The sequence below is a fragment of the Peromyscus maniculatus genome, chromosome 1 (assembly GCF_049852395.1).
Source record: "Peromyscus maniculatus bairdii isolate BWxNUB_F1_BW_parent chromosome 1, HU_Pman_BW_mat_3.1, whole genome shotgun sequence".
Classification (NCBI taxonomy): Eukaryota; Metazoa; Chordata; class Mammalia; order Rodentia; family Cricetidae; genus Peromyscus; species Peromyscus maniculatus.
This window is the reverse complement of record NC_134852.1, coordinates 51,363,580-51,391,315: the sequence shown is the minus strand read 5'-3', so window position 1 is coordinate 51,391,315 and position 27,736 is coordinate 51,363,580. Positions and strand designations below refer to the sequence as shown.

At 53.6% G+C, this 27,736-nt stretch overlaps 1 protein-coding gene across 3 annotated transcripts; it reads right to left on the bottom strand.

Moving 5' to 3' along the window:
- Positions 1 to 272: 272 nt before the first annotated feature.
- On the bottom strand, positions 273 to 27,707 carry Gramd1a (GRAM domain containing 1A). 3 transcript variants are annotated; one of them, XM_076544577.1, is made up of 20 exons: positions 27,573 to 27,707; positions 26,543 to 26,831; positions 14,777 to 14,993; positions 13,906 to 13,926; positions 13,119 to 13,203; positions 12,874 to 12,977; positions 12,694 to 12,789; positions 11,506 to 11,586; positions 10,767 to 10,879; positions 10,350 to 10,500; positions 9,733 to 9,931; positions 9,010 to 9,153; positions 6,704 to 6,822; positions 6,480 to 6,622; positions 5,225 to 5,328; positions 4,972 to 5,145; positions 4,805 to 4,892; positions 3,554 to 3,661; positions 3,343 to 3,463; positions 273 to 755 (listed from the first exon to the last, which is right to left on the bottom strand). In XM_076544577.1, the coding sequence occupies exons 2-20, from the start codon at positions 26,800 to 26,802 to the stop codon at positions 663 to 665; spliced, it is 2,421 nt and encodes an 806-aa protein (XP_076400692.1). In that variant the 5' UTR covers positions 26,803 to 26,831; positions 27,573 to 27,707; the 3' UTR covers positions 273 to 662. The 3 variants fall into 3 exon arrangements, with proteins under 3 accessions (XP_076400692.1, XP_076400803.1, XP_006982153.1); XM_076544688.1 differs by lacking the exons at positions 26,543 to 26,831; positions 27,573 to 27,707 and adding an exon at positions 23,359 to 23,666; XM_006982091.3 differs by lacking the exons at positions 26,543 to 26,831; positions 27,573 to 27,707 and adding an exon at positions 22,145 to 22,314.
- Positions 27,708 to 27,736: the final 29 nt, after the last annotated feature.

Genomic DNA, 27,736 nt, shown 5'->3' with positions numbered 1-27,736 from the left:
GTAGAGTGCTTGCCTAGTAAATGTGGGGGCCTGAGGTTCAATCCCCAATCCCCAAAAGGCCACATGTACCGACTTCAAATCTCTTTGATGGCATATCTCAATTGTGGTCCCCCTCCCACGTTGATGTGGCCCCAATGATTCGCAGGCCATCTGGGATGGCTGCTCTGCACTTGAATAAGGCAGAGCTGGCATCAGAAGACAGGGACAGGACTCCAGTCCCTGCCCCACAACAGTGGGTAGGAGACCCCCATCTGCTCCACAGGCACGCCATAGCCATTTCCAACCCTTTATTGAGGCTGTCATCCCCAAATAAATATAATACATTAAACCCAGAGATGAGGGTCTCGTGCACCCCAAAAGGTGCCCCCCACAACCCCAGCTGGGCAAAATAAGTTAGTTGGGGGGGAAAGAGCCTGCCAAAGGCCAGGCCAGCTCCCTGGCTGAGCAGGCAGTGGCAGCTGGATTTGCACACACAGATCTAAAGTGCATCTTGGTTCTATGGTCCCCAGGTCTGTGTGGCTCTTGGCGGCGCCACTGGGAGGGGCAGGCGGGAACCTCCCGGCGACGTTCACACCGTGCCAGCAGTGGCTGCCAGGGTTCCGTGTGTCCTTCTGTCCATTTGGGGGTACGGCTTTTCGGTACCCTTCCCCTTTTCGGTTCCCTCAGGGGAAGCTATCATCAGGCTGTGGCTGAGTGTCCAGAGGAGGATCCGGGACGGTAATTCCTTGATGTAACTTCTCCAAGGAGAACTTCATCTGCAGGAAGAGGACGAGGAGGTGGGATGAGCACACTAGCTATGCTCTCTTGCATGGCCACGCTGCCCCACCACTTGATAACCTCTCAAAGTGCAATCCTGGGACCCAGGTGGTCTGGGTTCAAATCCTGACCTTGCTAATACTAACAGTGGATACATCCCTCCACTGCTATGGGCCTACTTTCTTGTCTGAAGTACGCATGATTAAGATCCTAGCTTTATAGGATTGTGTCAGAGACTAAGGGATGCTAGAGCCTGGCCCACAGTAAGTTCACCAGGTGACCTTGACCAAGTATCTAGTCTTGAACCAAAGGATGCCACACAACTCCTACATCGCGTCCGTCCGCTTACAAAAGGGGGACAAGATGCTACTTCTTAACTCTCAAAGGGCTCCCTCCCACAGGCTAGTGGGTTGAAAGGTCCCCACCAGATGGCGCTGTTGTGGAAGGCTGTGGAGCCCTCAGAAGGAGGACCTAACTGGTTACTTAGGTTATGGTGGGAGGCATTTGAGAGTCACACCCGACCCCTAATTCCACTTCCTGGTCTGTTGTTCTCAAGCTCCCAGGGCACCCACCATGACGGACAGCACATCTTGAGCCTAATAAACATTTCCTCCTTTTATGGTTTGGCTGTGAAACGGCCCCCACCCTGGGCTCAAGTCCTTGAACACTTAATCCTCAGCTGGTCCGGAAGCTAACTGGTGGACCTAGGCCACTAGGGACGGGCCTGGCGGATTACAGCCTGGCTTTTCTTCAGGTCTCTGTTTCATCTCCACTTCCTGATCCCAACCTAACCTGAGCACAAACCAAGGCACTAATGACGTGGACACAGCCTCCCCAACCACCACGACGGACTCTATCTAGAAGCCATGAGGAAAAGCAAGGCTCCCCTGAGATGCTAAGCGCTGCCACGGTCAGGAAGGGGGGTGGGGAATCAACCAGTTCACCTTGCATCTGCCCATAAGTCGGTGACAGTGAAAGTAACTTCCTGCGGCAAGGCTGGCTGGAGGGCGGTCACTTCCCATTAGTGGCAGGTCACTTCCCGTTAGTGGCGGGACAGCCCAGCTATGCCAAGGGCTCCTGCTCTCCTCACCGTGTGACAGTGACTTGGGATTCTCGGGAATTTAGGGAGAGGGAAATAACCAAGCTTGATCTCAGGATTGGGGAGTCCTGCTCTGCTCTCCGTGAGCCAGGTGACCCTGTCTCAGTTTCCTCCCTACTCCGTCCTGTATGCCCCTTCCCGCCCCTTCCACTGAAGCATCTCTCTGGGAACTTGGTTTTGGGGTACAACAGTGGCCCTAAAAACTGGAGTTTTTTTTTTAACCTGTGCTAGGGTATAGAATATCTTTAGTTTTGTTTTGGATTTCTGCCCCACACCACCCCATACACAACATATAACCCATGTGTTGTGCATGCTAATCAAGACCCCTACCACTGAGCCACACCCCAGCCCCTCACTGGGGGATTCTAGGCAGGGGCTCTACCACTGAGCCACACCCCAGCCCCTCACTGGGGGATTCTAGGCAGGGGCTCCACCACTGAGCCACACCCCAGCCCCTCACTGGGGGATTCTAGGCAGAGGCTCCACCACTGAGCCACACCCCAGCCCCTCACTGGGGGATTCTAGGCAGGGGCTCCACCACTGAGCCACACCCCAGCCCCTTACTGGGGGATTCTAGGCAGGGGCTCTACCACTGAGCCACACCCCAGCCCCTCACTGGGGGATTCTAGGCAGGGGCTCTACCACTGAGCCATGCCCCAGCTCCACTAAACAGTGTTTCCATCGATCCTCTCAGTTCAGCTCTGATGCCCTCAGGGACCAGATAAAGACAGTCTTCTTCCCATTTTCTCATCTTCCTCCCTATCATAGGCACCCATCCCAGTACCTCACATTTTCCTCAGTCTCCCACAGCTGCTGGCTGCAATCCTCTCAGGCCTAAGGGCAGCACTGTATGGTGGCAATAGTCATTGAGCACCTACTGTATGCCTGGGTGGGGCTCACCAATAGCAAGTCCATGATGTGTTTACAATGTGATTGGCACTGCTCCAAATGGCAGTGCGTTCTCAGCTCTAAAGGATGGCATTCTCCCACATGTTCAGAAGATGCAGATAAGGCTCAGATGACAGTCACTCACACAAGGTCACACAGCCCAGTCCGACCTCGGCTGTCTCCTGGATTACACACCAACCTCTTTTTGGAGATGGGCCCAAATGCCCTGGGAGTCACCCCCCTATAAGCAGACCTGAGCCCAAGACAGGCAGAGGACCAAGCCCAGCCCAACCTGGCCCTGATCTGCTGGGGGAAGGATGTGCATGTGACCCCAGCAGCTAATAACAGAGAGTGCTATCCTCCGCATGTCCCCCAAACCCAGCCTGCCACCAGCAGGAGAGAAAGACAGGATTCCTGCCATAGCACATAACTGGATGCAGCCATGCCTGAAGGACATTTTTCCAGGATATGATAGTTTTTTCCTTCCATTCCATGGACCTCCCTAGCAAGCTAAGAGGTCAGCACCAGGACTCGTTTTATCATGGGGGAAACAAAGGCCAGAGAGGAGGGCAGCTTGAGCCCACGAAGCTGCCGCATACCTCATCCAGGAGCTCCACGGAGGCTCGAAGGATCTGCTTCCATTTGTGAACCTCGACACTGTGGAAGTGCTTCTGCAGAGCCAAGATCTCGGCCCACTCCGTGGCTGTCTGGGGGAACTTGCTGTGGAGATGCAGAGTCCAGGTGAAGGGGCCTGGCTGCTTCAGTCCACTTGAGCTCCGCCCCTACCCTGCCCTCAGGCTCGCCACTTACCCCTTGGCCAGTGCCAGGCTGTGCCAGGACTCAAAGGTGTGGGCCGTTCTCTCCAGAGCCCAGAGACGGTAAAAGAGGAGGGCGTTGAGGGCAATGAGGACGATGAGGCTGCAGACAGAGCCAGGTATCAGGGCTGGGATCAGGACGCTCTCTCTAGTCCGGCTTGGCGCTCTCCACTGCCCCAACACACTAGCGTAACCATACCTTAAAGGGTACCGTGACTACCCACCCTTTTCAGAGCAGAAAAGGGGCTCAGAGGGGCGACTGATATGCCTAGGGGTCACACAGCTCATAAGCAGAAAACACAGGGTTCACACTCTGACCTATGTCATGCCTACATGCTTGCCGGCCACACTAAACCATCTTCCCTGGAAGAGCCAGGGACATTGGACAGGGAGAGAATGCCGCAGGGGGATGAACTGCAATACAGGGGTGAGGGGGTAGCAGGGGAGAGTTCAGGGCCCTACCTCACACAGATCCTGCGGAGCAGCAAGGGGAAGACAGAGATGTGAGAACTGACCGGGGCGGTGATGGTGCCCAGCCCTCCTCCACCCAGGACAGCTAGCTCGGAGCCCGGGAGACAGCAGGGTTCCTCCTGGGTGACCTCAGGAAACTGAGGCCTCGAGAGGCTGAGCGCGTGGTCTGGGTCAGCTTGAAACTGGGGGATCTTGCTTGTTTTTCCTCAGAGTGCTGTGTCCCTCCATACATGCTGTCCTCCAAATGCCTGGTGTCCCTGCCCAAGCCCCACCCAGTCTCAGCTGGGCCATCCTCAGCTTCCCTGAATCTGATGGTTTCCCATCCTTTGCTGCCGTGGTCTCCCATATCAGCCCAGCTCCATCCCTCTGGTCTGATAGAAGCTCTCCAATGTCCCCACCACTCCCATGGGACTCTTGGTCCCTGCTGCATCTCTGGCCTCATCCAGCTCAGGACTGGGTGTAGAAAAACCAGAGTACAGTGTATCCATGACCTGACTCCTTTTGAGTGGCAAACTCCATATGTTTTGTCTCTTCTTCTAAAAACGTCTCCCCTCATCTCCCATGGTCCCCAGGGAGGCTGCTGTCCGAGCAATAGACCTTCTCTAAGACAAATGGATCGGCGTGTGGGGACTATGCTGGCCACACCCTAAACATGGTCTCATGCAATCCTTCTGCGTTGAGCCCACACCCCAACAAAAGCAGAGGCCCAGAGAAGCCCAGCCCTCAATCCACATCATACAGCCAGGCTGCAGATCCACATCAGTCCCTTACTCACACAATGCTGATGAGAACCAGGGCGCTGGGGATGCCTGCCCCGGCGCCCTGATCTATGGATGGTTCCGAAAAGCGAGAGCTGAGGGAACCTGTGAAACAGCAACTTGGGGTGAGCCAGGCACACCCCAGGGACCACCTCCTCCAGCTGCCCACCTCGACATAACGCACCTGAGGTGTGCATGCTGGCCCGGGTGCAGGGGTCCGGGTCTGGGTGCTGAGGCCCGTCTCCATGCCCCCTCCAGCTCAGGGGCCGCTTCCGCCTCCGGAGGCCTGACAGTAGTCCACGAGCATCCTTCCCACCTTCCTCCAGGGACAGCTTCTCTGCCTTGGCGAGTTCTCGCTCTGAGGGACAAGAGCTGGCTCAGGATGTCTGCACCCAGCTGGGCCACAGCCCCTGCCCCACCAGCCTTCAGCCCCCTACCCAGGTGGTGGAAATAGTCTTCAATGCCACTCCACGAGTTCTTCTCGATGAGAGACTTCACGAGGCTCCACGGCTGCTTGCGGTAGCGGATCTCTGAGGACACACTAGGACCGGGACAAGACGGGAACCTGGGTCAGGTCTTGCCGAGGGGAATCTATGTACCCCAAACTTCTAATTCAGAGAAAGGGGTTCATCACCGACAAACATTCCTTCCTGTGGCTCAGGCCAAACACCTCAAGCCTAGGCCTCGGCGTTTCCAGCTTTTTCCATCCACACTTACATTTAAATCACACAGTCTTTGCTTTTAGGCTGTCCTGGGAATTGAACTTCCTACCTGCTAAGCAGGAGCTCCGAGGTTGAGCCACGCCCCCAGCCCCTCCCTGGAGGCTTCCACAGCGGCCCTCTTCATTTTTTTTTTTTTTAAATCTTGTGATGGTCTTGCCCAGGACAGCTTTGAACTCACTCTGCAGCCTTGATCTTGGGGTCCTCTGGTCCCAGCGTCCTCAGGGCTGAGATTACAGGCCCTGCTCTCTACCTACCAAACCTATCCAGAATCCACCTACTGTCCTTTATGCTACTCCTAACTGGCTCTGGCCCTACCTCTACACCGAGACAACAGAGTGGGAGGCCTCTTCTTGGTCCCCCTGCCCCCGTTTGTAGCCAGAAGGAGCCTGTGTGTGGAGTCCGTTCAGAGTCATCTGGGCTCAGAGCCCTGCCCTGGATGCACCTCGCTTCAGCTGATGGTCAAGTCTACCTCGAAACCTTGCAAAGTTTCATGAACTATCATGGACCTTGGATCTCACCTCCTACTTTATTCCAGCTATTCCCATGCTCCAGCTACTCCCATGCTCCTAAGGCCTTTGTACGGGCCATTCCTAAGGGAACGCCCCCTCCTCTGGTTATTGTGAAATACTCCTATCTCAGAAGACCCTTCCCGATCATCAGAGTCAGGGAACAACCTCTTCCCCTCACTTCAGCCTCCTGTGACATGGTGAACTGAGGAACGTTCTGTAATCTCTTAATTCACTGGAATTTCGCTGGTAGAGTTTGGGGGCCCTAACAGAAGGATGTCCCCCAGGCTTAGAATAGATGTTCAATAAACAATTGAGCACATGAACTATTCTATTCAGTTATATACGCTTCTCAGTTCTCCAATGACCTCTGCCAACGGTGGTCCCTGGGGTTACCCTCTGACCTCCGCCGAGGTAGGAGGTAGCCCTGAGATGGGGTAGAGATAGGGTACACTTGCTCTCACCGAAGCCGGGCCTTGTTCCGGGCCAGACCCAGGATGCAGTAGCGGTGGGCAGTGTAGAAGTAGTCCTGGTACGGGATGCCCTGGGTGAGCACCTCGGAGTCCACCACACACCCGCCTGCCTGTGGGCCACGCCGGAACAGCGTCTGCGGGGAGCGGAGGGTCAGCGGGGAGGTCAGGGCTGCCTCACACAGCCACCCCACCCAGGGCCACCTCACCCTGCTCACCTGCGTCTCCACCACGGAGGCGCTCTTGGGGCCCAGCGGGTTGCTGATGGGGATGGTGTAGGTCAGGACTCTGCGCTGGTGGCACTTGTTGTCGCTGCTCCAGGGGCTCAAGGTCACATCTGGGGGGAGAAGGGGGAGAATAAGGACAGTGTTTTCCTCCCTTTGCTGCCAGGCTGTGGAGACTCAGGCTTCCAGAGGGTCCCCATTCTCTGGGGATTTGTCCCCAACTGGACCACCCTACCCCTTGTCACTCTCCGTTTAGAAGCTAAAACATTTGGACCACTGTTATAACGACAGCTGGGGCACCTCTGACGCGATATTTCTGACCCCTTCTGGAACCGCCTCATCTGCTGCTGAGGCCTTGGCTCTCCAAAGCATTAAATGAGGCAATCACAACCTTTGGGACACCTTTTCCTGGAGGTCTCCTGAATCCTCACACCTGCCAGGCCCCACACTGAACTCAGTATCTCTCCAATTCCACCATCCTTCATGCTCCCAGTGGGGTCCTTCCCTAATACGTTCCCTCTGTTGTCTGGGGTGGGGGTAGGGGCATGTGTTGCATGTGTATATTTATGCCTGTGCATGTTGATGAGTGCAGCTGCACACGTGTGTGGGTGCACATGGGAGCCAGAGAACAACTTCGAGCGTCTTCAGGCGCACCCACCTTGTTTTCCTGAGATGGCGTCTGCCAACTGCCTGAGGCTCACCAGCTGGGACAGGTTAGCTGGCCAGGGATCAACCTGCTAGTGATGGGACCAGAAGCATGTGCCACAGTGCCCAACTTCTAGAGCTAGTGCCCAAGTTTTAGAGCTATTTTTTTTTTTTTTTTTTTTTTTTTGGTTTTTCAAGACAAGGTTTCTCTGTGCAGTTTTGCGCCTTTCCTGGAACTCACTTGGTAGACCAGGCTGGCCTCGAACTCACAGAGATCCGCCTGCCTCTGCCTCCCGAGTGCTGGGACTAAAGGCGTGCGCCACCACCGCCCGGCTTAGAGCTATTTTATTTTTAGTGTTTTGTTGTTGTTGCTCTGTGTGTGTGTGTGTGTGTGTGTCCACGTGAGTGCAGTACCTATGGAAGCAAAGGTATTGGATCCTGCTAGAATTACAAGCAGTTGTGAGCAGACCCATATGGATGTTGGGAACTGAACTTGGGCCTCTGCAAAGTAGTACATGCTCTGGATCTCTGGGCCATCTCGCTAGCCTCTTCAGAACATTTTTACCACATCTATCTATCTATCTATCTATCTATCTATCTATCTATCTATCTATCTATCTATCTATCTATCTGGGGAACATCTATCTATTTATTTATTTATTGGGGGAGCGTCTATCTATCATCTATCTATTTTTTTGGGGAGCATCTATCTACCTATCATCTGTTTATTTATTTATTGGGGGAGCATCTATCTATCTGTCTGTCTGTCTGTCTATCTATCAATCATCTATCTATTTTTTTGGGGAACATCTATCTACCTATCATCTATTTATTTATTGGGGGAGCATCTACCTATCATCTGTCTAGCTATCTATTTATTTATTGGGGGAACATCTATCTATCTGCCTATCTGTCTATCTATCTATCATCTATTTTTGGGGGGAGCACCTATCTACCTATCATCTATTTATTTATTTATTTATTAGGGGAGCATTTATCTATCATCTATCTATTTATTTATTGGGGGAGCATTTATCTATCTTTCTATCTATCTATCTATTGGGGGAGTATCTATCTATCTATCTATCTATCTATCTATCTATCTATCTATTGGGGGAGCATCTATCTATCTATCTATCCATCGGGGGAGCATCTATCTATCTATCTATTGGGGGAGCATCTATCTATCTATTGGGGGAGCATGTGTACTAGGGTACAAGTGTGTCAGAAGAGCGCTTGGGCAGTTCTCTCCTCCCACCATGTGGGTTCTGGGTAGGCACTGAGCCATCTTGCTGGTCCACTACCTGACTTGAATGTGGTTCTGGTAAAAGCCTGGGCCTTCATGCCTGCAGAGAGAGCACTTTAGCTCTCTCTAGCCCAGAGATACTGTCTTCTAGTCTCCCGAGGATTGTGTCCAATTTTACTTATTTCTGCCTGCTCAGGGTTCTACCCAGGAATAATATCTGGTTAAAATCAAACCTAAACCTACGCTATCTGCCTCAGACATTCCACTGTTCCCCAGTCCCTTGGGAGTCTACGGAAGCAGACACCACACTTCTGACCACTAACTTGATTGGTTGGAATCTTCGTGCAGTGACTGCTGAGGCACTTGCCTCGGAGCAACTGCATGGTAAGGCGGGCACTGCAAGCCTGACCTGTGAACTTGCACTGCTGCAGGAAGCCCTGGAGGAATGGCGAGTCCGAGAAGAGCATCTGCTGGAGACGCTCAGCACCCACGTGGAAGACGGAGTTGATGAGGAGACGGCCAGAGAGGTCGGGAAGCAGGGCGGCCAGATCACCTGGGAGACAAAAGGCTCCTCATTATGTGGGTACACCTCTCCCTTCCCCTGGGCCGACTGTCCCTCCTCAGGCCTCCAGGGTGGAAGGGTAAACTCCTCTTCCTGAACAAGAGACACTCAGGAACGTGGAACGTTACTCAACCCTTCCTACCCAATAGACTAGTGTCACGGTGGGCACACGCCCCAGCCCAGCCAACAAAAGCCACCACAACGGCATCCACTGGCACAGACTCCTACGATCAATTGGAGTCATTTGTGATGTCAAACCAACTGAAGCCAAGTCTGGGGTTTTTGCTATAGTTACTGTGCCGTACATCGTCAGGTAGCCAGACCTAGGGCTCTGTCTCTGTGCTCACAAGAGTAAAGTCTACCTGAAAATCAGTATAGAGACAATGAATGTAACCAACTTTACAGGCTGCCTTTTCAGGCCACATAACCTTTAATGCAGGGCTCAGGGCACACCGTTTGAATGACATCCCTGGTCACCTGCATGTCCTACCCTGTGTACCAGTGCCTCCCCTCTTACTGGCCCCTACTTGGGTATAACCAAAGCGGATGAACTGGGGCCACCTGCCTCACCTTCCTCCCCAGTGGATGAAGATGAGTTACTCGTGTCTGTCAATAGTTCCTCTCTGGACAGCAGATCCAAGGGGCCCAGGGACGTGGGCCCATCTGGTGGGGCCGGCTCAGTACTTGGAGGTTCTGCTACTGGGGTCACTGTCTGGCTGGAAGAAGCATCCAGCTGACTGGCTGTCGGTTCCTCCTTGTCCTCCTCGGCCTGCAGAGAAGGGCTCCATCCAGCCTTCTCACACCTCGATTCCAGCCCAAGGCTTCCCATGGGTCAGCGAGTTTGACAGACTGTTTTAGTGACCAATTCTGGAGACGTGATGTCTGTACCTGGGGGCTCCTGGCTGGTTTGTCAGAGGCCTCAGGACCACCCAGTGGTGAGGGCTTATGCCGATGCCTGGCCTACAGGCTATACCACCCACCTGTCTCCTACCCATCTATCTCGCGCCCCTGTGTCCTGCCTTTCCTCCTGCTCTGCTACATTTCCCTCTATTTACCTTGTCTGTCTTCCCCTTCCACCCACCCCCATCTCATCCCTCTGCCAAATTCCTGCCCCTCTATGGATCTTCCATGCTCCTTCCTCCATTCCTAACCTCTCCATCCCTCTCCACAAGCATCCACTTGCTTACCCCATGGTCTGCATCACTGCTGGCTCGGGAGAGGTTCGGGGTGACCCGGCCACGCCTTGAACCCACAGGGCTTGGCTCCTGGCTGCGGTCAGCCGCCCCTGAGGGGGTGATGTCGCTGAGTGCAATCACATCTCCTACCTCTTTGGGACTCCTGCAAGGGAAAAGAGGAAGTGGGAGCCGGCTGGATCCTCAAGCCTCCGTAGGCTACATTCACTGTGTTCTCCTCCCACCCTCCCCCCCCCCCCCCCGACGCCCAGCTTTGCACAGTAACCTCTGACCACCCAGCACGCAGGAGATCTAGAAAAAGTTACGTTACTCATGTCTGTCTGTTTGTCTCTGGATAACACATCCAAGGGACCCCAACGTCCTTCCGAGACCCCCGACATCCCTTTGAGGCACCTTCCACCTCCAACTCACCCAAGACCATTCAGTTGCAAGGGGCAAACATAGTCTTCATCTTCACTGGTAAGGCCCAGCTCCGAGCCATAGCACTGATGGACCAGGTGCCAAAGCTCTCGGGGACTCAGTGTCTAGGCATAAGGGATGCAAGGTTGGCATCTTATTCCTACAGCCGAGTCCCAGCAGCTCCCTTGGCTTCCACAAAGGAGCAGCATGGCCACCCACCCCAGAGCCCACTCATTTCCATCCTGCCGGCATCCATCACTAGCCAACCTGTTTTCACAGAGCCTGGGCCCTGGGTGCTACAAGCCACACCTTAGACCTCCTGAGTCCATGATGTGCAGGCCAGGGAAGCTTCCCATTTTTACTGAGAAGGATCTGGAGACTCAGGAAGGGGAAGTCATGTGTTCAAGGTCACACAAATGACCCACAAGGATTCTAACCCAGCCAGATTGCAGAAGAGCCCAAGCTCTCGCCCCCACCCCCCACGCTGTCCTGTCTCCACCCTCCTCAGCAGCCATGGCCTTCCCACTGCCCACGGATCAGCTGGGCCACAATGACAACGAAATAATAGCAACTAATGATAAGAGCCAGGGCCGCGGCAGCTGCTGGCATTCTTACAACCTCTGAGCCAGTGCTAACTCAAAGCAGATATTAGTGCAACGCTATCAGGATTTCAGGACGAGATGTGCCCAGCAGCCCCTTCAAGGTCTCCCCGGTTAACTCCATCCTCCATCCTGAGCTCAATCACGCTCACCTTTTCAAGCAGCGCATTCTGCCAGAGGCGGAAGATGAGGAGAAAGCAGCGATCACGGGCCCCAAAGGAGGTGAAGAAATGCTGCAAGGAGAGAGATGTGAGAGCAAATGTGGCAGGATGGAGCAGGGATGCCCCATGGTCACCGCAGGGGGAGGAGGTTTCTGGGAGGTCTCTCCGACATCCCTCTGGGCTCCCTTCTCCATGCCTGGAGCTGAGACCACCAAGCCCAGTGTACTGTCCCAGCACTCTTTGTTGTCAAGGATGCCTAACTCCTCCAGCCTCAGGCTGACAAAACGCAGAGCGAGGCCTGCTGCGGAGGCCTTCCCTGGCCCTTCCTCTTTCCTGTCAGGACCCGGAGGGACACAGCTATCTTTCAACAAAATGGACAAATGCCAGGTGTGCTGCTGTCCCAGCACTAGGGAGGTGCAGGCAAGAGCTGGAGCTTGAGGTCAGCCAGACCCCATCTCAAAAGCAGACAACAGAAAGGTCTGGGGGGCTGACGAGATGGTTCAGAGGTTAAGAGATGGCTGCCTGTTCTTCAAAGGACCAGGGTTGGGTTCCCAGCACCCACTTCAGGGAGCTCACAACCATCTCTAACTCCAGTCTCAGGAGATCTAACGCCCTCTTCTGGCTTCCATGGGCACCGTAGGCATGTGGTATACGCATATAAGCAGGACAAACATCCATACACACAAAATACAAAGAAATAAATATTTTAAAACAAACAAGCCTTTAGTCCCAGCATTCGGGAGGCAGAGGCAGGTGGATCTCTATGAGTTTGAGAACAGCCTGATCTACATAATGGGTTCCAGGATAGCCAGGGCTATGTAGAGAGAGAGCCTGCCCTCCCCCCCAAAACAAAACAAGATCTAGGGAATGGCTCAGAGGTGGAGTGTTTATCTGGCAGCTATAAAGGACTGGATTCCAATGCCAGCTTTGGCTGGGTGGGGGCATCTGAACTGCAGGATTCATGGAAACTGCAGGATCACTGTGCTGCAGGACATCTATGTGAGGGGACACTGCATAGGGAAGAGAACTGCCAGTCAAAAGGAGGTCACAAGGGCTGGGAGTGGGTCAGGTGCAACGCACACACAGGGCTCTGCGCTGACAGGTGTGTCTGGGTGAGTTGGGGGATCCCTGCGGTGATCCTGGCACATGGCTCCCCACGTCAGGTCCACCATCACTCACCTTCTCACTCTCAGTACAGATCTGAATGGCATTGGGGATGAGCTTAGCCGTCTTTTCCTTCTTCAGACAGGTCACTTCCTTCAACTGGATGGAAATCTAAAGAGAGCACGGGACAGTGAGGAGAGCCGGAAGCCCCGCCCATCCGGAGCCCCCTCTGTAGCCACCTGCAGCACAACTCACTGTGGTCTCCCAGCGGAAGATGTTGCTGTAGAAACAGATCCAGTTCTCGGAGAGGTAGAGGCGGCCCTGGAGGAGGATCTCCCGCTGCAGGGCGCAGGAGTAATCTGAGAGCGGCGGAGGGAGAGAGGGCAGACATCTGAGTCACACATGCTGTGGCCGGGCAGCGCACAGGCCAGCAGGGAGGCAGGAGTGAGGGCAGAGCCATGGATCCAGGTCAGAAACGGGCTGGGGGCATGGAGACTCACCCACGATGAGGCGCTCTGCCTCAGGGAGTTTGCTGAACAGTTTCCGGAAGTCCTCATTGCGTTGTTTGTATGTGGGACTCAGCATCTGCCGAGAGGTTTGGGCATGGGAACCTGAGTGCAGACCCCAAGCCCCTATTTGGCCCCCAAAGGCTTTCAACCCCTCTCCACCTTCTCGGCCCTTGGGGCCTCTCTGCTCATAATACACACGTCACCATAAGGTCACCTGCCACTTACTCACTTTTAAAACAATTATTTATTTTATGCGTATAAGTGTTTTTCCTACATGTATGTGTGTGCACCATGTGTGTGCCCAGTGAAGGTAGAGGCCAGAAGAGGGCATCTGATCCCCTGGAACTGGAATTACAGGCAGTTGTGAGCCGCCATATGGGTGCTGGGAATCAAACCTGGGTCCTCTGCAAGAGCAGCCTGTGCTCTTAACCACTGAGCCATCTCTCTGGTCCTTACTTACTGACATCATACATGAGCCAGGCTCTGTGCAAGGCACCACCACCTGCATCAGTAAATCCTACTCAATTCCCAGGATCCCTTTGGCCTTGCGAGACTGGGCTGCTGTCTCTCAGGAAGGGAGAGGAAGGCTCAGATGGGTTAAGTGACTTGCCCAAGGCCACTTAGAGAGCACAACAGCAGGCATCCCACCTGGTGGGTTACAGAGGCATCTCCCGTGGGTCTGTAAGCATCACCCACTCCCTGGCCCGCCGGTCTGGGGCTCCCTGTAGGCAGACAGTCCCTCCCATCCCTTCATCAAGCCCCATGTGCAGATACTCACACTGTACCAGCTCTGCATCTTCTGCAAGAAAAAGAGATAAGTCAGGAGGAGCCTGTAGTTCGTTTTGGTTTTTTTTTTTTTTTTTTAACTCTTTTACTCTTTGGGGGGCCTGCCACCCAGTTCCCAAATAAATACACAGATATTTGATATTTGTTTTTACTTATGAATGCCCAGCCTTTGCTTGGCTTATTTCTAGCCAGCTTTTCTTTTTTTGAGTGTTTTTTTTTTTTTTTTTTTTTTTTTTTTTTGACAGTTTCTCTGTGTAGCTTTGGAGCCTTTAATGGAACTCGCTCTGTAGATCAGGCTGGCATCGAACTCACAGAGATCCACCTGCCTCTGCCTCCCAAGTGCTGGGATTAAAAGCGTGCGCCGCCGCCGCTGCTGCTGCTGCCGCCGCCACCTGATGTCTAGCCAGTTTTCTTAACTTAAATTACCCCATCTACCCTTTGCTCTGGGCTTTTAACTTCCTCTAGTCTATATACCTTTCTTTACTTTGTATTCCATGTCTGGCTGTGTGGCTGGGTGGCTGGCCCCTGGCGTCCTCTCTCCTTCTCTTTTTCTCATGCCTCCCTCTTCTCTTTTCTTCCTACTTACCCTCTCTGCCTGCCGGCCCGCCTATCCCTCTCCTGCCTCGCTATTGGCCGTTCAGCTCTTTATTAAACCAATCAAGTGTTTTAGACAAAGTAATACAACTTCACAGAGTTAAACAAATGCAACATAAAAGAATGCAACACATCTCTGCATCATTAAACAAATGTTCCACAGCATAAACGAGTGTAACACATCTTCAATAATATTTCACAACAAGACCCCTTGTGTTTTCTGCCCTTGCCTCCCTCTCCCAACCCCCCCCTCCCCAGCTCACACCCACCTTACTGTTGCGGATGAAGTTCCGGCTGCCCAGGCTCTGGGTGCTGGGGGTCCCAGGCACACCCCCCTTCTCTGAGGAGCTATCAGACCCCTTCTCCACCATGGTGCCTGGTTCTGGCTCAGGAGCAGGTGGAGGCCGGCTTGGGGGCAAAAGCTGCAGCCGTTTCCGAAGAGATGGGGAACTGCTTGGTGAGCTCCGGCCAGAGTGGGGTGTGGTGCTAGGAAGAGAGAGGAAGAGGAGTAGGTGGGGGGGGGGGACAGACTAGGGGCAGGGGGGAACCTGATTTTGAAGGTGCATCCATCATCTAGTGCCTGCCAGCCCGCCCACCCACCCATCCATCCATCCATCCATCCATCCATCCACCCACCCACCCATCCATCCACCTGCCTGCTTATCAGTTCATCTATCCATCCATCCATCCATCCATCCACCCACCCATCCATCCACCAACCTTGCCATCTACCTATCAGTCCTTCCACCCACGCATCCACCTGCCACCCACATACTACCCGTCCATCCATCAATCCATCTATCCTGCTACCCACCTCTTCACCCACCCACTCACCTACTTCCTGTCTCTGATCCTAGAGCCTGTCCCTGAACGTCCCTGTGCCTCTACTGCTTCACCGTGACCCAGGGAATGGTGACCATACATCTAGTTGTTTGGGGGATTAAATCACCATGGATTCAGGGGATTGAAGTCAGGATGTCAGGCTTGCATGGCAAATGTGTTTACCCAATAAAACATTCCACTAGCCCAAACCTGATAACTTTTAAACATTATCTTACCAATTCATTCATAACGCAAACCTTCATGGACAGGTGACACTCAAAATGCAAATCTAAGTACCTTTCTTTTTAAAGTGTTATTTATTTTTATTTGTGTGTGTATGTTGTTTATGTGCACCATAGGTGTGCAGTGCCTGTGGCGACCAGAAGAGGGCATCAGATCTCCTGGAGCTTGAGTTACAGGTGGTTGTAGTCACCATACAGGTGCAGAGAACCGAACTCAGGTTCTCTTAAAGAACAAGACAGGCTCTTAGCCACTGGGAGCCATGTCTCTAGCCCACACAGCATCTTTTTTAATGCCTTTCCTTTCCGTGCCCATATCTCTATTCTGTCCACAATCCCACTACCTCTAAACCATACTTCCACTTTTCCTTTCATTACCACGTCTCTTTGTTCCAGCCTCCATTCCTCCCCACACATAAGCCACGGAAGTTTTCTTTTCGTTTCGGCTCCTGTCCCCTCCCCACAGTCTCTCCTCACCTCCAGCCTGGGAAGCTGGGGACCAGCTGAGTCAGTTCAGGGTTCTCTAAGCCCGGACTTGGATGTGACTAGGTCCCGTCACTTCCCTGCCCCATGTCCCTCCTGGTTGTTTCAACCATTCCAGCCTCCTCTTGGTTTTTAAGATCCCAGGATCATTCCCACATCAGGGTTTCTGCATCTGTGGTTCCCTCCATCCGAAAAGCCCACCCACAGCTTCTGCCTAATGGACTCATCTCTTCATTCTCCACACTCCTCTTCCAAGGTCCCTTAGCTTGAGAGTGGCCCCTCCCCCTTCACTCACCCTCACTATCTACACTCACCCTGTTCATTTGTTTATTCAGTTTGCTTATTGCCTGCCCTAAAGCGTGAACTTGAGGAAGTCTTGGTTGCTATCTGTATCCCTGGCACCTGAACTAGAGACAGGGCACACAATTAATGCTTAATAAACACTGTGGGACTGAATGAACAGCCCTGAGCTGGCTGGAACCAACTCTGACAGAGACCTGAAATACGGCTTGGTTCTGGTGAGTTTACCTCCTGCCGGAGGCAAACGTTAAGCAAACAGAACATTCTGGTAACTGTGCAAACACTAACTGTAATAAGGGCAGTGGCGGTGAGTGGCAAGGACTTTAAAGGGACACCATTGTTGACTTCTTATCGGGATTATGTCAAGCACTCCAAGCGATTGATTTTTATCGTTGCTCAAAAACACTGTGCTTGGTCCCATGACCATTCAGCTTTACAGTGGAAACTGAGGCTATCATCGAGAGGCACTGGCAGAGGGAGGCACAGCTGGTTTCTGGGAAGGATTGATCTATTTTGGAGTACAAGAGGCATCTCCTCTTTCAAGAAGTTTTTCAGAATCTGGTTCTCCTCCTTCCACCATGTGGATCCCAGGAATCAAGCACGGGTGGCTGGGTTTAGCAGCAAGCACCTTTACCCACTAAGTCATCTCGCCACCCCCAGGATGTTTCTTCCAATGTGTGTCTCCTGTCTGTCATCTTCAGTACGTGCCGGTCCCTCTGGCCCACACTGTCCTTGCTCTTCCTTGCCCTACCTTGGTTTTTTTTTTTTTTTTTCTGAGCTGGGAATTGAATTTAGAACCTGGTGTGTATGCTTAGTGGACATTTTGCCACTAAGCCACCCCCCCTACCCCCATCCCTCACTGTGGGATTCTAGGCCGGAGCTCTACCACGGAGCCAAACCCCAGACCCTCACTGGGGGACTCTAGGCAGGGGCTCTACCACTGAGTCACACCCCAGCCCCTCACTGGGGGATTCTAGGCAGAGGCTCCACCACTGAGTCACACCCCAGCCCCTCACTGGGGGATTCTAGGCAGGGGCTCTACCACTGAGCCACACCACAGCCCCTCACTGGGGGATTCTAGGCAGGGGCTCTACCACTGAGCCACACCCCAGCCCCTCACTGGGGGATTCTAGGCAGGGGCTCTACCACTGAGCGACACCCCAGCCCCTCACTGGGGGATTCTAGGCAGGGGCTCTATCACTGAACCACACCCCAGCCCTCACTGGGGGATTCTAGGCAGGGGCTCTACCACTGAGTCACACCCCAGTCCCTCACTGGGGGATTCTAGGCAGGTGCTCTACCACTGAGCCACGCCCCAGACCCTCACTGGGGGATTCTAGGCAGGGGCTCTATCACTGAGCCACACCCCCAGACCTCCTTTACTCTATATTTTGAGGCCAGGTCTCTTATTAAGTTGTATAGGTTGGTTTTGAACTCACGCAGTACTCAAGGCTGGGACTGAACTTTCGATTGTCCTGTCTCAGCCTCCTGAATAGTAGTTGGGATAACAGGCCTGCGCCACCATGCCTGGGTGGGGTTTTTGATGAATTTTCTTTTTTAAAGCCAGGGTCTGGTTGGCATTGCTTTTGTGATCACACTAAGAAATCACTGAGAAGCTGGTGCTTACAGGCTTACAGGCCACACTACTGTTCCTTGGCCTTGAAAATTCTTCCACACACTTCAAGACTCTGATGCACCCCTCCCTTCTGCAGGTCTCCATACCCTACGGGGCAGCAGTCACCCAGGGTGACTTTTCTGTAATGACAGTTCCATGGGCTTCTAGGGACAAGCCTTGGAGATGTCTTAGTTCCCACTCTGCCCTAGCCCTGCTTGAATGGGGTGCAAGACAGGGAGTCACATGATTCTTATAAAGTAAGTTCATTTAATAAATTATGTGACAAAATAAAAGACATAAACAGTGGCCTGGGCCATTACTTCTCCCCCTGGGCCAACCCAGTGCCTCTGGTCACTGTGCTGTGGTGTCTGAACTCAGTCTGTTCCAACATACAGCCCAAGAAGGTCTATGGCCACATGGGGCATGTCAGAGCCTTTCTGGTACTGGGGTTTTCCCACCCTTACCCCAGGAAAGCCCACAGCTCTTCCCTGGCCCTCCCTGGCTGAGCTACCTCTCCCCTGGCTCCTGCCTCCCCCCTCCTTCTGCCCATGTGCTCTTTCCCCACTGGATATAAGAGGAACGCACTCTTGTGCTCAACAGACGTATCTCCATGCTGTATTTGAAATCGTATAGCCCCTTGTCGACCCCTCACCCGCTCTGTTCTCAGAGCATCTGACAGTGACAGGCTGCCCCCTGGCTCTGCATCCTTCTCCACATTGCCTAGCAGGTGCCTATGAGTAGGCACCACCATGACCTGAGCAAAGCGTCCATGCTTGCTAGTTCCCTACCAGAGCTGGATTCAAGCACACTTGAACTCAAAGACTCAAAGGCTTCCAGTCTCAGAGCCATGGATGTCCCCCTGGGGGGCGGAGTCTGCACCTTCCCCAGCCTCACTTTCACCTGGGATGCTCACCTCCTAGTGCTACTTGGAGGCGAGGTGACGTGGAAGGCAAAGGGACAAAGAAGCCATGTGTAACGGCTTTCGCTTCCCACGATTGAAGAAATGGAGTGGTAACCTGCCACCAACCTTCCTGGAGCTGTCCAGGAAACTATGCTGACCCCGGAAAGACCTCAGCTGGTGCCATAGGCCTTCCTTTCGCTGTCTCAACATACACATAGCACTTACCCTGCAGCTGGAGCTGGAGACACAGTGCAGACAACAGATTCCAACTATCTGCCAGCTGGGACTGGCCGCACTAACCAGGGGGCCAGAGCATCAGGAAAAGCCATAGAAATCAGGACAATAGCCTTCCACCACCTGCCATTGCCATAAGGCAGCACAGTCCCCAGGACACTACCACCAACAGCACCAGGAACTTGTCTGAAATGCAGAATCTGGCCAGAGGTGGTAGGAATACACTCCTGGTAATTCAGCACTCCAGGGCTGAGGCAGGAGGATCACAAACTTGAGACCAGCTTAGGCTGAATAGCAAGATTCAGTCTTAAGAACCCCAGAGATGGGGGTGTGTAGCTCAAGGGCCTTGAACCCACTGGTGAGGGCTTGGGGGCATGGCTCATCAGCAGACTGTCTAGGAGTCAACAGAAGCCACCCATCAGGAGCTGAGGGCATGGCTCTGGGTTAAGAGTGCTTGCCTAACATGTGCAAAGCCCTGGACTCCATCACCAGGACGGCCACAGAACAAAACAGAAATGTAAATTCGAAGGCTGTCATCTGCCCTCCCCACCAGAAACCTCAGCTTACAATGGAATCCACACTGAATCTTGACAGAATCATTAGTGCAGCGAGGGTTACTTAAGTGAGCCAGACTGCGGAGGCTTAGCTGGGCAAAGGCTCCCCGAGGCCAGGGGCTGAGGACAAAGAACAGAGCTGGCAAAGTGTGGGAGAAGACAGTGCTAGACGCACTCGGGACATCAAGTTCAGAGCCAGGACTGAGGCTGGCAGGTCTGAGACTAGCGGATGGCCAGCAGAGCTGAGGAGGACACACAGGCTCCCAACGCAGGCCTGAAGACCCTGGGCCACCGTCCTGGCTCTAGGGAGAAGGTGACCCTTCCCCGTGGCCTCTTCTCACCTCTGGCCTATTCTGAAGCCCCAGGTCTACCGGAGGGAAGGCAGGAGGCACAGATAAGCCAAGCTCATGCCCCAGTTCCTGCTCCTGGACGGGACAAAGAGGAAGTCCTCAAGGGCCGGCAGCAGAGCCCTAGGGCGGCCCAAGCCGGCAGCCAGTCCTGGCAGAGTGAAGAAGGGAGGGGTCAGAAGTGGCGAGAGGAGGACCGTTATGGGGCGGGGACTAAGGAAGAGAATGGGTTTCCCTTGTGCAAGATGCTCAGGCCTCCTGGGCCTCAGAAACTGCCTCCAGACAGAGGAGCAAGAACACACAGGTGTGTAGGGAAGGAAAGTTGGCTGGGGATACACAGTGTCATTGGCAAACTTGGCTGCAGGTAGGAGAAGCCTATCTCACCCACCTGTCTGTCACACACATAAACAACCACAGCATTGTAAGTATGTCATATTCATATACAAAATGCCAGGAAAATTACACACACGTACACACACACAAAAAAAAAACAAACAAACAAACAAACAAACAAAACATGCTATAGTCACACAGAGCCCCAGAATGAATTCCAAATTAAGAGAAACACAGTAAGTTCAAGATAAATTAGCTTCACATATACAGCCACAGGAAAGTCTTAGAGAAACACTGAAGACCAGAACAACAGCAAAAGCCACAAACCTACTCACACACACATCACCTAGCCACAGCACACAGTGACCCAGACATACATCCCTAAGGTAAGTTAAGTCATCTGGTCAACCTATACATCCTGCCTCTCCCTCTGACTTCAGTGTGTTCATCAGGCAGAGAAAACGCAAAGGCTAGTTCTCAAGGGATGAAGAATGGAATTGTCAGCTGTCACCGTGACAGAACCCTGACATCCCCATAGCCACGGGGGACTCGGGAATAATGCAGATAGTGAAGTGAGGCCTGGGCGGACTTTACAAGGCAGTTAAGGTTGCACCCCAGGTCCCAGGAGGGGGGGTCCTCAGCCAAGGCCACAAGGGGTCTCTCTGTCTCTCTTCACAGACAAAGCCACAAAGGGCCTGAGAGGCACACAGAATCTCCCACACTCCAGAGACACGCAACAATGCCACAAATGGATACATAGGGACCTTCCCATGGAGGCCACAGACACACAACAATGTCACAGGTGGACACACACAATTTCTTCTTGTCCACCGAGTCAAAAGGCTTTCAAAGGTGGATGACAGGCACACAGCCGCAGATTCTCAACCACACGCACACATACTAAAATCACAAGGAGGGCTCACACAGCAGCAACTCACAGAGGCCCTTGGAAGCACAGGTGTAATTCATGGTAAACTACAGGCAGAGCCAGCCAAGGAATGCTGTAACTTCTGTACACTTGGAGCCCCAAACCCACCTCAAGACACTCCCAAGTCACAATGAGGCACAACCTCAGAGTGTGTAATTTGCACATGGCGCCACAAAGAAAATGAGACGGGCTTCTCACACAACCACGACGGGTCCAGGAGCCCCAGATGCACTCAACCCGGTAGCCATCACACACAAGACGATAGGTAACATGCAGAGAGCCACACAAACACTGCCCCAAAGCATCCCAGCTGTTACACACACACACACACACACACACACACACACACACACACACACACACACACCACACTCAGAGCTCAGGCACTTCCAAGACACAATCACAAACGGAAAACCGCGGGCACAGGGAATGAAGCTGGAGGGGAGGATCAGGTTGGAACACACACGACCCCCACCCCGTCTAAATCGCAGGCTCAAAGAAGCTCCTTCCCCCCGTCGCCACGAAAAAAAAACGAGGACCACCAACCCGAGGGACTGCGGGGCCTGCCAGTACTGAGGGGGGTGGGGCTGCTCGCGGTGGTCCCTTCATCTGGGAAGCCGGGTCGGCCCTCATCAAGAGGGAAGATCCAGGCCTGGGAGAGCACCCCGCTGCCCGTGCGCGTCCCAGGCCGGCAGTGACGCCCCAAGCTCGGGCCTCGCCGCCGGGCTGCAAGACCCCACGCACTCCGAGACACGTGTCTCCGCTCCCGGTCCCCATCGGGGTCGCTCCTACATGCACGAGCTTCGGGAACCCGCTCCGGTCCCCTGCCCCGGCCCGATCACGCCGCCATACCCGCTCCCCACCCGAGATCCGGTGCTTACTCGAACATGGATGCGGCGCCCTGGCTGCAGGGCAGGACCCGGCCGGCTGCGCTGAGCTGGGCCTCCCGGGCCTCGCCTGGCTCGGCCGCCGCCCCCACCGGACCCCACGGCCCGCACAAAAGGCCGGAGCCGCCGGAGGCCGCCGCGGCGTCAGCGACACCCCCTTCCTGCTCCCGCCCCGCGCGTCACGGCGCCGCCCCCGCCGGGAGGGGGACCTGGACGCAGAGCGCGGGCCTCGGCCTAGAATGCTTGGGAAAGAGTCCGGCTGGGAGACCTGCACCAACCAGTGGACAGAAGAAAATTTCAATAAAATTAAGCAGCCTGGGCCAGGCGTGAGAGCGCACGCCTGACATCTCAGCACCCGAGAGGCTGAGGCAGGAGGATTGCCGTAAGTTCGAGGCCAGCTTGGGCCATATAATGAAGTTCAGGCCAGACTGGAATACAGAGTGAGAACTTGTCTTCGAAAAAAACAAGCAAACAAACAAAAGGAGTCTAACCGCCCTGGCTTCTCCCCCTAGGACTTAGAAGAGTCCCCGGGAGGAACCAGAGAGGCGGGGTGGAGAGGTGGTATCAGGCTGATGCTGGGAAGAGCAGGTCTGGGGCGGAAGTTTGGGGGAAACCGCAGCTGGGAGGCGGAAGGCCTCTGCCTCCTCTCCCCACCCAGTCCTCGAGCCTCAGTTCCTGCCTTAGAAGCTTCCACTTGTGTAGGGACTTCCCCAGCCTAGTCCTGCAGCCCAAATCAGACTCCAGCCCACCCCTGAGAGCCTGGGCAAGTCCCTCAGGCCTGGGGAGCCCACTGCTCGGAAGCAAGGGGTTTCCCCCAGAACAGCGCAGGGGCAGGGCTCATCAGCGCTTTTGATACTGGGAAGCTTGCCTAGCCTCAAGACGGGAAATGACCATACATTGCAGTGTAGGACGAGTTCTTGTGCCAGCCAACCCTGCACCCACTCTGCAAGCCAAGGGTGGTTGTCCTTGCCGGAGAACATAGTGTGAACCCTAGCTTTGGGACCCAGATGGCCAGCCCAGGGATTTCTCCCTCCCCCTCCCCAGCCTCTTGTCCAGCTGCGGCAGACCTGGTCCTGCCTTGGTCAGCTTCCATTCCTGCCCCCGCTGTTGCCACTGCAGCCAGAGAGCCTGAGAACAGGCAAGTCGGTCCCTCGGCTTCACGCCCTTCCCTGGCTCCACCTCGTTCCCTGTAATATCTAAGTGCTCACCTTGGTGTCCAGAGCCCTCCTGATCTGGCCTCTTTCACCTGTCTGACCTCTTGGCCTCCTCCTCCTTTGCCTCCAGGTTGCTCATTCCAGGAGTCAGCCTGCCTCCCTGCCCCTCCCACTTGCCTTCGCCTCAGGACCTCTGCACTGCTATCTGACCCTTCTGCACTAGGAAGCTCTTCTTGCACGACTGCCTTCCATCCTTCCGTGTCCGTTGCTCATTTTATACTTCCGTTGCTTGTTTCCTCTTTGAAAGACATTTGCTTTGGTGGCGAGGGCGTGGGGGTAGGGTGAAGAGAGTGTCAGGTTTTCATTGTGTAGCCCAGGCTGACCTCAGACTCACTGTGTAGCTGACGCTGGCTGGCCTCGAACTCCCCCCTAACCTCAAGCTCCCCCCTACCCTAAGCACAGACAGGGTTTCTCTATGTAGCCTTGGCTGTCCTGGAACTCTGTAGCCCAGGCTGGCCTCAGCTCACAGAGATCCGACCACCTCTGCCTCCCGAGTGCTGAGATTAAAAGTGTGCACCACCATGCCCAGAAACCTTTTCATTTTTAAATAGAGAATATTTATTTATTAAATATTTATTTATGTTAAATGGCCATCTGTGTCCCTACCACCGTATGCATTAAGTATGCATTAAAATTCTCTTTAATGTGTTTAAATATTCTGAGTTATATCTAAGGACAACAGAAAGTCATAAAGGGTTTAAGTGGGAGATTTGCATATCAAAAGATCAATCAGGACTTCTCCTTTTGGTTTTGGTGGTTAGTAGTTGGCCATTTTAGTTGTTTTTTTTTTTTTTTTTTTTTTTTTTTTTTTAGATGAATTAAAACTGTTAAGCTGATGTGGTGGAACAGGCCTTGGAGGCACTTGGGAGGCAGAGGCAGGAGGGTTGCTGTGAGTTTTAGTGCAGCTTGCTCTACACAGAGAGCCCAGGCCTGCCAAGGTTATACAGTAACTGTCTCAAGAAAAGAAAAGAAAGAAAAGAACAGCAAAGGCAGGATTTTGGAGGGAGGGAAGGACTGACTAGCTCTTAAGTCCCATGCTATGGTGCCGTCATCCTCACACTCTGGAGGCTGAAGCAGGAGGATCATGAGTTTGAGGTCAGCCTGGGTTATCATGCAAGACCCTGTCTCAAAAACAAACAGTCTGAAGAGCTGACTCCATGGCTATGAGCATGTACGCTTTTGCTGAGGACCTGAGTTAGGCTCCAGTACACACAAATGCATGGAACTCCAGCTCCAGGAGATCCAGTGCCCTCTTCTGGCCTCCACAGGAACCCACATATGTGTGCACATATGCACATGCAGACACCTTTTTTTTTTTTTTTAATACACACTTAAAAACAGATAAACTGAACTTTTAACAGCCCAAGTGCCTCTTTTCTCTGCCTGAGCACGCTGAGCACCTACTGCCTTGAAGTCAGTGTGGGTCCCTCCTGGGCAATTTTGCAACATCGTCATCAACAAGCCTATCTTTGAAAGAGATACACAGCCAATCCCTATTGTATCCTTTTGCAGGCTGTTTTTCCCTCCTGCTTGGTCACCCTTGTTTCTGAGACTTCTGGGTGGGGCAGACTCGGCTTCCTCAACATGGGCTCTTCTTACCCATCATCTGTGGCTGGGCAAAACCCCGGCACATGCTCCTTTCTATTCAAGGCCAGTCAGTCGGGTTCTTTCCTTCTCCGCCCCTCTGCCCTTGAACCTCTTAGTTTCCGTCTCCAGGGGTAGAGGTAGTTTTCCTTTGCAGAAGTTTTGTGTTCTGGCTGGTTTTGTGTGTCAACTTGACCCAAGCTAGAGTCATCAGAGGAAGGAGCCTCCGCTGAGGAAATGCCTCCATGAGATCCAGCTGTAAGACATTTTCTCATTTAGTGATCAATAGATGGCCCAGCCCATGGTGGGTGGTGCCATCCCTGGGCTGTTGTTGGTCCTGGGTTCTATAAGAAGGTGGGCTGAGTAAGCCAGTAAGCACTCCTCCATGACCTCTGCATCAGCTCCTGCCTCCAGGTTCCTGCCCTCTTTGAGTTCCTGTCCTGACTTCCTTCAGTGATGAACAGCGATGTGGAAGTGTAAGCCAAATAAACCCTTTCCTCCCCAACTTGCTTTTTGATCATGGTGTTTCCTCGCAGCAAAGAAGCCCTAAAACATTTTTGTTTAAATATTTTCCCACCTGTCAGCCATAGCAGGAATAGCTCTTGTGATGGCTGGTGGCACATTTAGAAATATATCTTGTCCCTGGAGATGAGGAAACCACACTTATTCTCACTTTGCCTTGTTCGAGGTGTTATTTTCAATCTTTTAAAATTAATTTTAAAAACACTTTGTTGTTTTTGAATATAGGTGTGTGTGTGTGAATATGTTGCATGTGATGGAGTCCAGAAGATCTCATGCCCTGGTATCTGCGAGCTGCCTGATGTGGTGCTGGGAACCTAACCCAGGTCCTCTGCGCGAGCAGCGCATGCTCTTAGCCTGGGAGCCATCACCCCAGCCCATGTTTAATGTCAGCCTATTTCCTTGTGGGCACAAAGTTCTGTTTACAACTTACCACCTTCATTTCACAGCCCAAATCCAGGTCCCGACTCACAGCCTGCGCTAGCCTCGCTGGCAGCATGCATTTGGACCCACAGCCTCTGCTCCCAGTGCGCATGCCTGAGCTTTGCGGGGTGGTGCTGGGTAATTTTGCTGGTTTCGTCGGACTGAGGCACATCTAGAGCGCTAATGAGTGGTGTGTCTGGGAGTGCATTTCCAGAGTCAGGGGAAGAGCAGCCTCGAGTGTGTGTAGCTCAGCCCTGAGCTGGGGGAAAAGAGAAAGAGAGCATGGGGCTGGTATTCCCATCTCTCTGCTTCATGGTCCTGAAAGATGTGAGCAGGCAGGCAGCCTCCTTCCTGCTGCCACAGCCTCAAGATGCTCCTCCCACCATACCTTCCCTGCCGTGATGGATGGTGCCCTCAAATAATGAGCCCAAACAAACCCTTCTGTAATTTCTTCTTGTCAGGTATGTGGTTGCATGTAAAAGAAACATAACTAGTATACATGTCTATTTCATAGCTTCAAATCTGGACGCTGTGGGCTCAGGCTAGACTCTAATTGCTCTTCAGCACACCAACCAAAAGGAGCCTACACTTGAGCTTAGGTCACAGGAAGAGACAAGACAAAGAAGCCTCCCATCCCATTCCCGAGTCTGACCTGTCCTGAGACGGACACTCCAGGTCCTGGGTCTTCAGTCTCTGAAGGCGTGGTGGATTTGGGGTGCCTGGAGGTGACTCCACATCACTAGATGGAGTTATGTGAATAGCAGGCACCCCCAAGAGCCTCCAGGATGTAGGGGATAGGTCCTGGACACACTCAGCCTGTGTTTGGTGCTCCACTGGAGAACCAGGTGAGCCCTGGTCACCACCCTGGGCCCCCTGGGGAGCCCAAGGCAACAGGGGCAGGAGTTCAGCCATGAGGAGGAATTTGGACAGCAGCGTGGCCCCTAGGGGAGAGCAAGGAGAGGTAAAACAGAGAGAGCCCTTGTCCAAGTACAATTGGGGGGGCATTATGGCAGAGATCTGGGCGAGACTCCCACCGCTGCTGACATCCTACCCTCACGACTCCGAGCTCCGTTTCTTTCTTGGCATACTAAAGGCCCTCTGGAGATGAAATATCCCAGAATGGACAGCCAGTGCTAAGAGCTCAGCCATGGGGAGCCCAGCTCAGAGCTCACAGAGTGCTCGGCAAACAGCCGTTCACGTGCCCAGGCTGAGTGTCCTTCCTAAGCGTCCACTACGGCTGTACTCTGAGGCCCAGACACCATGTCCCCTTCACATACAAGGCCACGAAAGAGCCAGGCCTCACTGGCCTTCCTGGCTAGCCACGCTGGGACAGAGAAAGGCAGACTCTAGGACTGCCCTTCCCTGGTTTTCTCAATGCCTCAACCAAGACGGACAAAGGGCAGGTGGCCCCGAGGCTGGCCCAGCTGTGGGGGAAGCGGAGCTTGTGGTTAGAGCTGCTTGGGTCTGGCAATGCCAGCCCAGAGCCTGTCTGCTCACGGGAGAACACAGCAATGGCTTCTTGCAATCCAGCCGACCGGGGACAAAGGAAGGGTGACCGCGGGGGCTGGGGGTGGGGTGGGGCGGGGGACGGGACCAAAGGTGGTTTTTCTTAGTTTGAGGAGGACCCTGACTCCCAGGCCCAGCTTGGACCTTACCAGCACACTAGAACCCCGAGACCCTACCTTTGCGTTCTTCTTCTGTCTCACAGGCTTCAGACTTCTAGGATAAGAGGAGCCCGGGCCCTTCCTTCTCTCCCTGAGGTGGGCCAGGCCCGAGACTCCTGACCTTCAGGCTGGAACAGCATGTCTGACTGGAGTCCTGTTACCTCTGGCCAGCTGTTCCTGGA

What these genes read in the sequence shown, in the direction of transcription:
- Gramd1a (XM_076544577.1), bottom strand. Translation starts at nt 26,802, where the DNA reads ATGGCTGAACTCCTGCCCCTGTTGCCTTGGGCTCCCCAGGGGGCCCAG. An exon ending in TTGCAACTGAATGGTCTTGG is followed by an intron (nt 10,501 to 10,766) that starts GTGAGTTGGAGG and finishes TTTCCCTTGCAG; the next exon opens with GAGTCCCAAAGAGGTAGGAG. An exon ending in GCAGCAGTGCAAGTTCACAG is followed by an intron (nt 6,823 to 9,009) that starts GTCAGGCTTGCA and finishes TTCTCCCCCCAG; the next exon opens with ATGTGACCTTGAGCCCCTGG.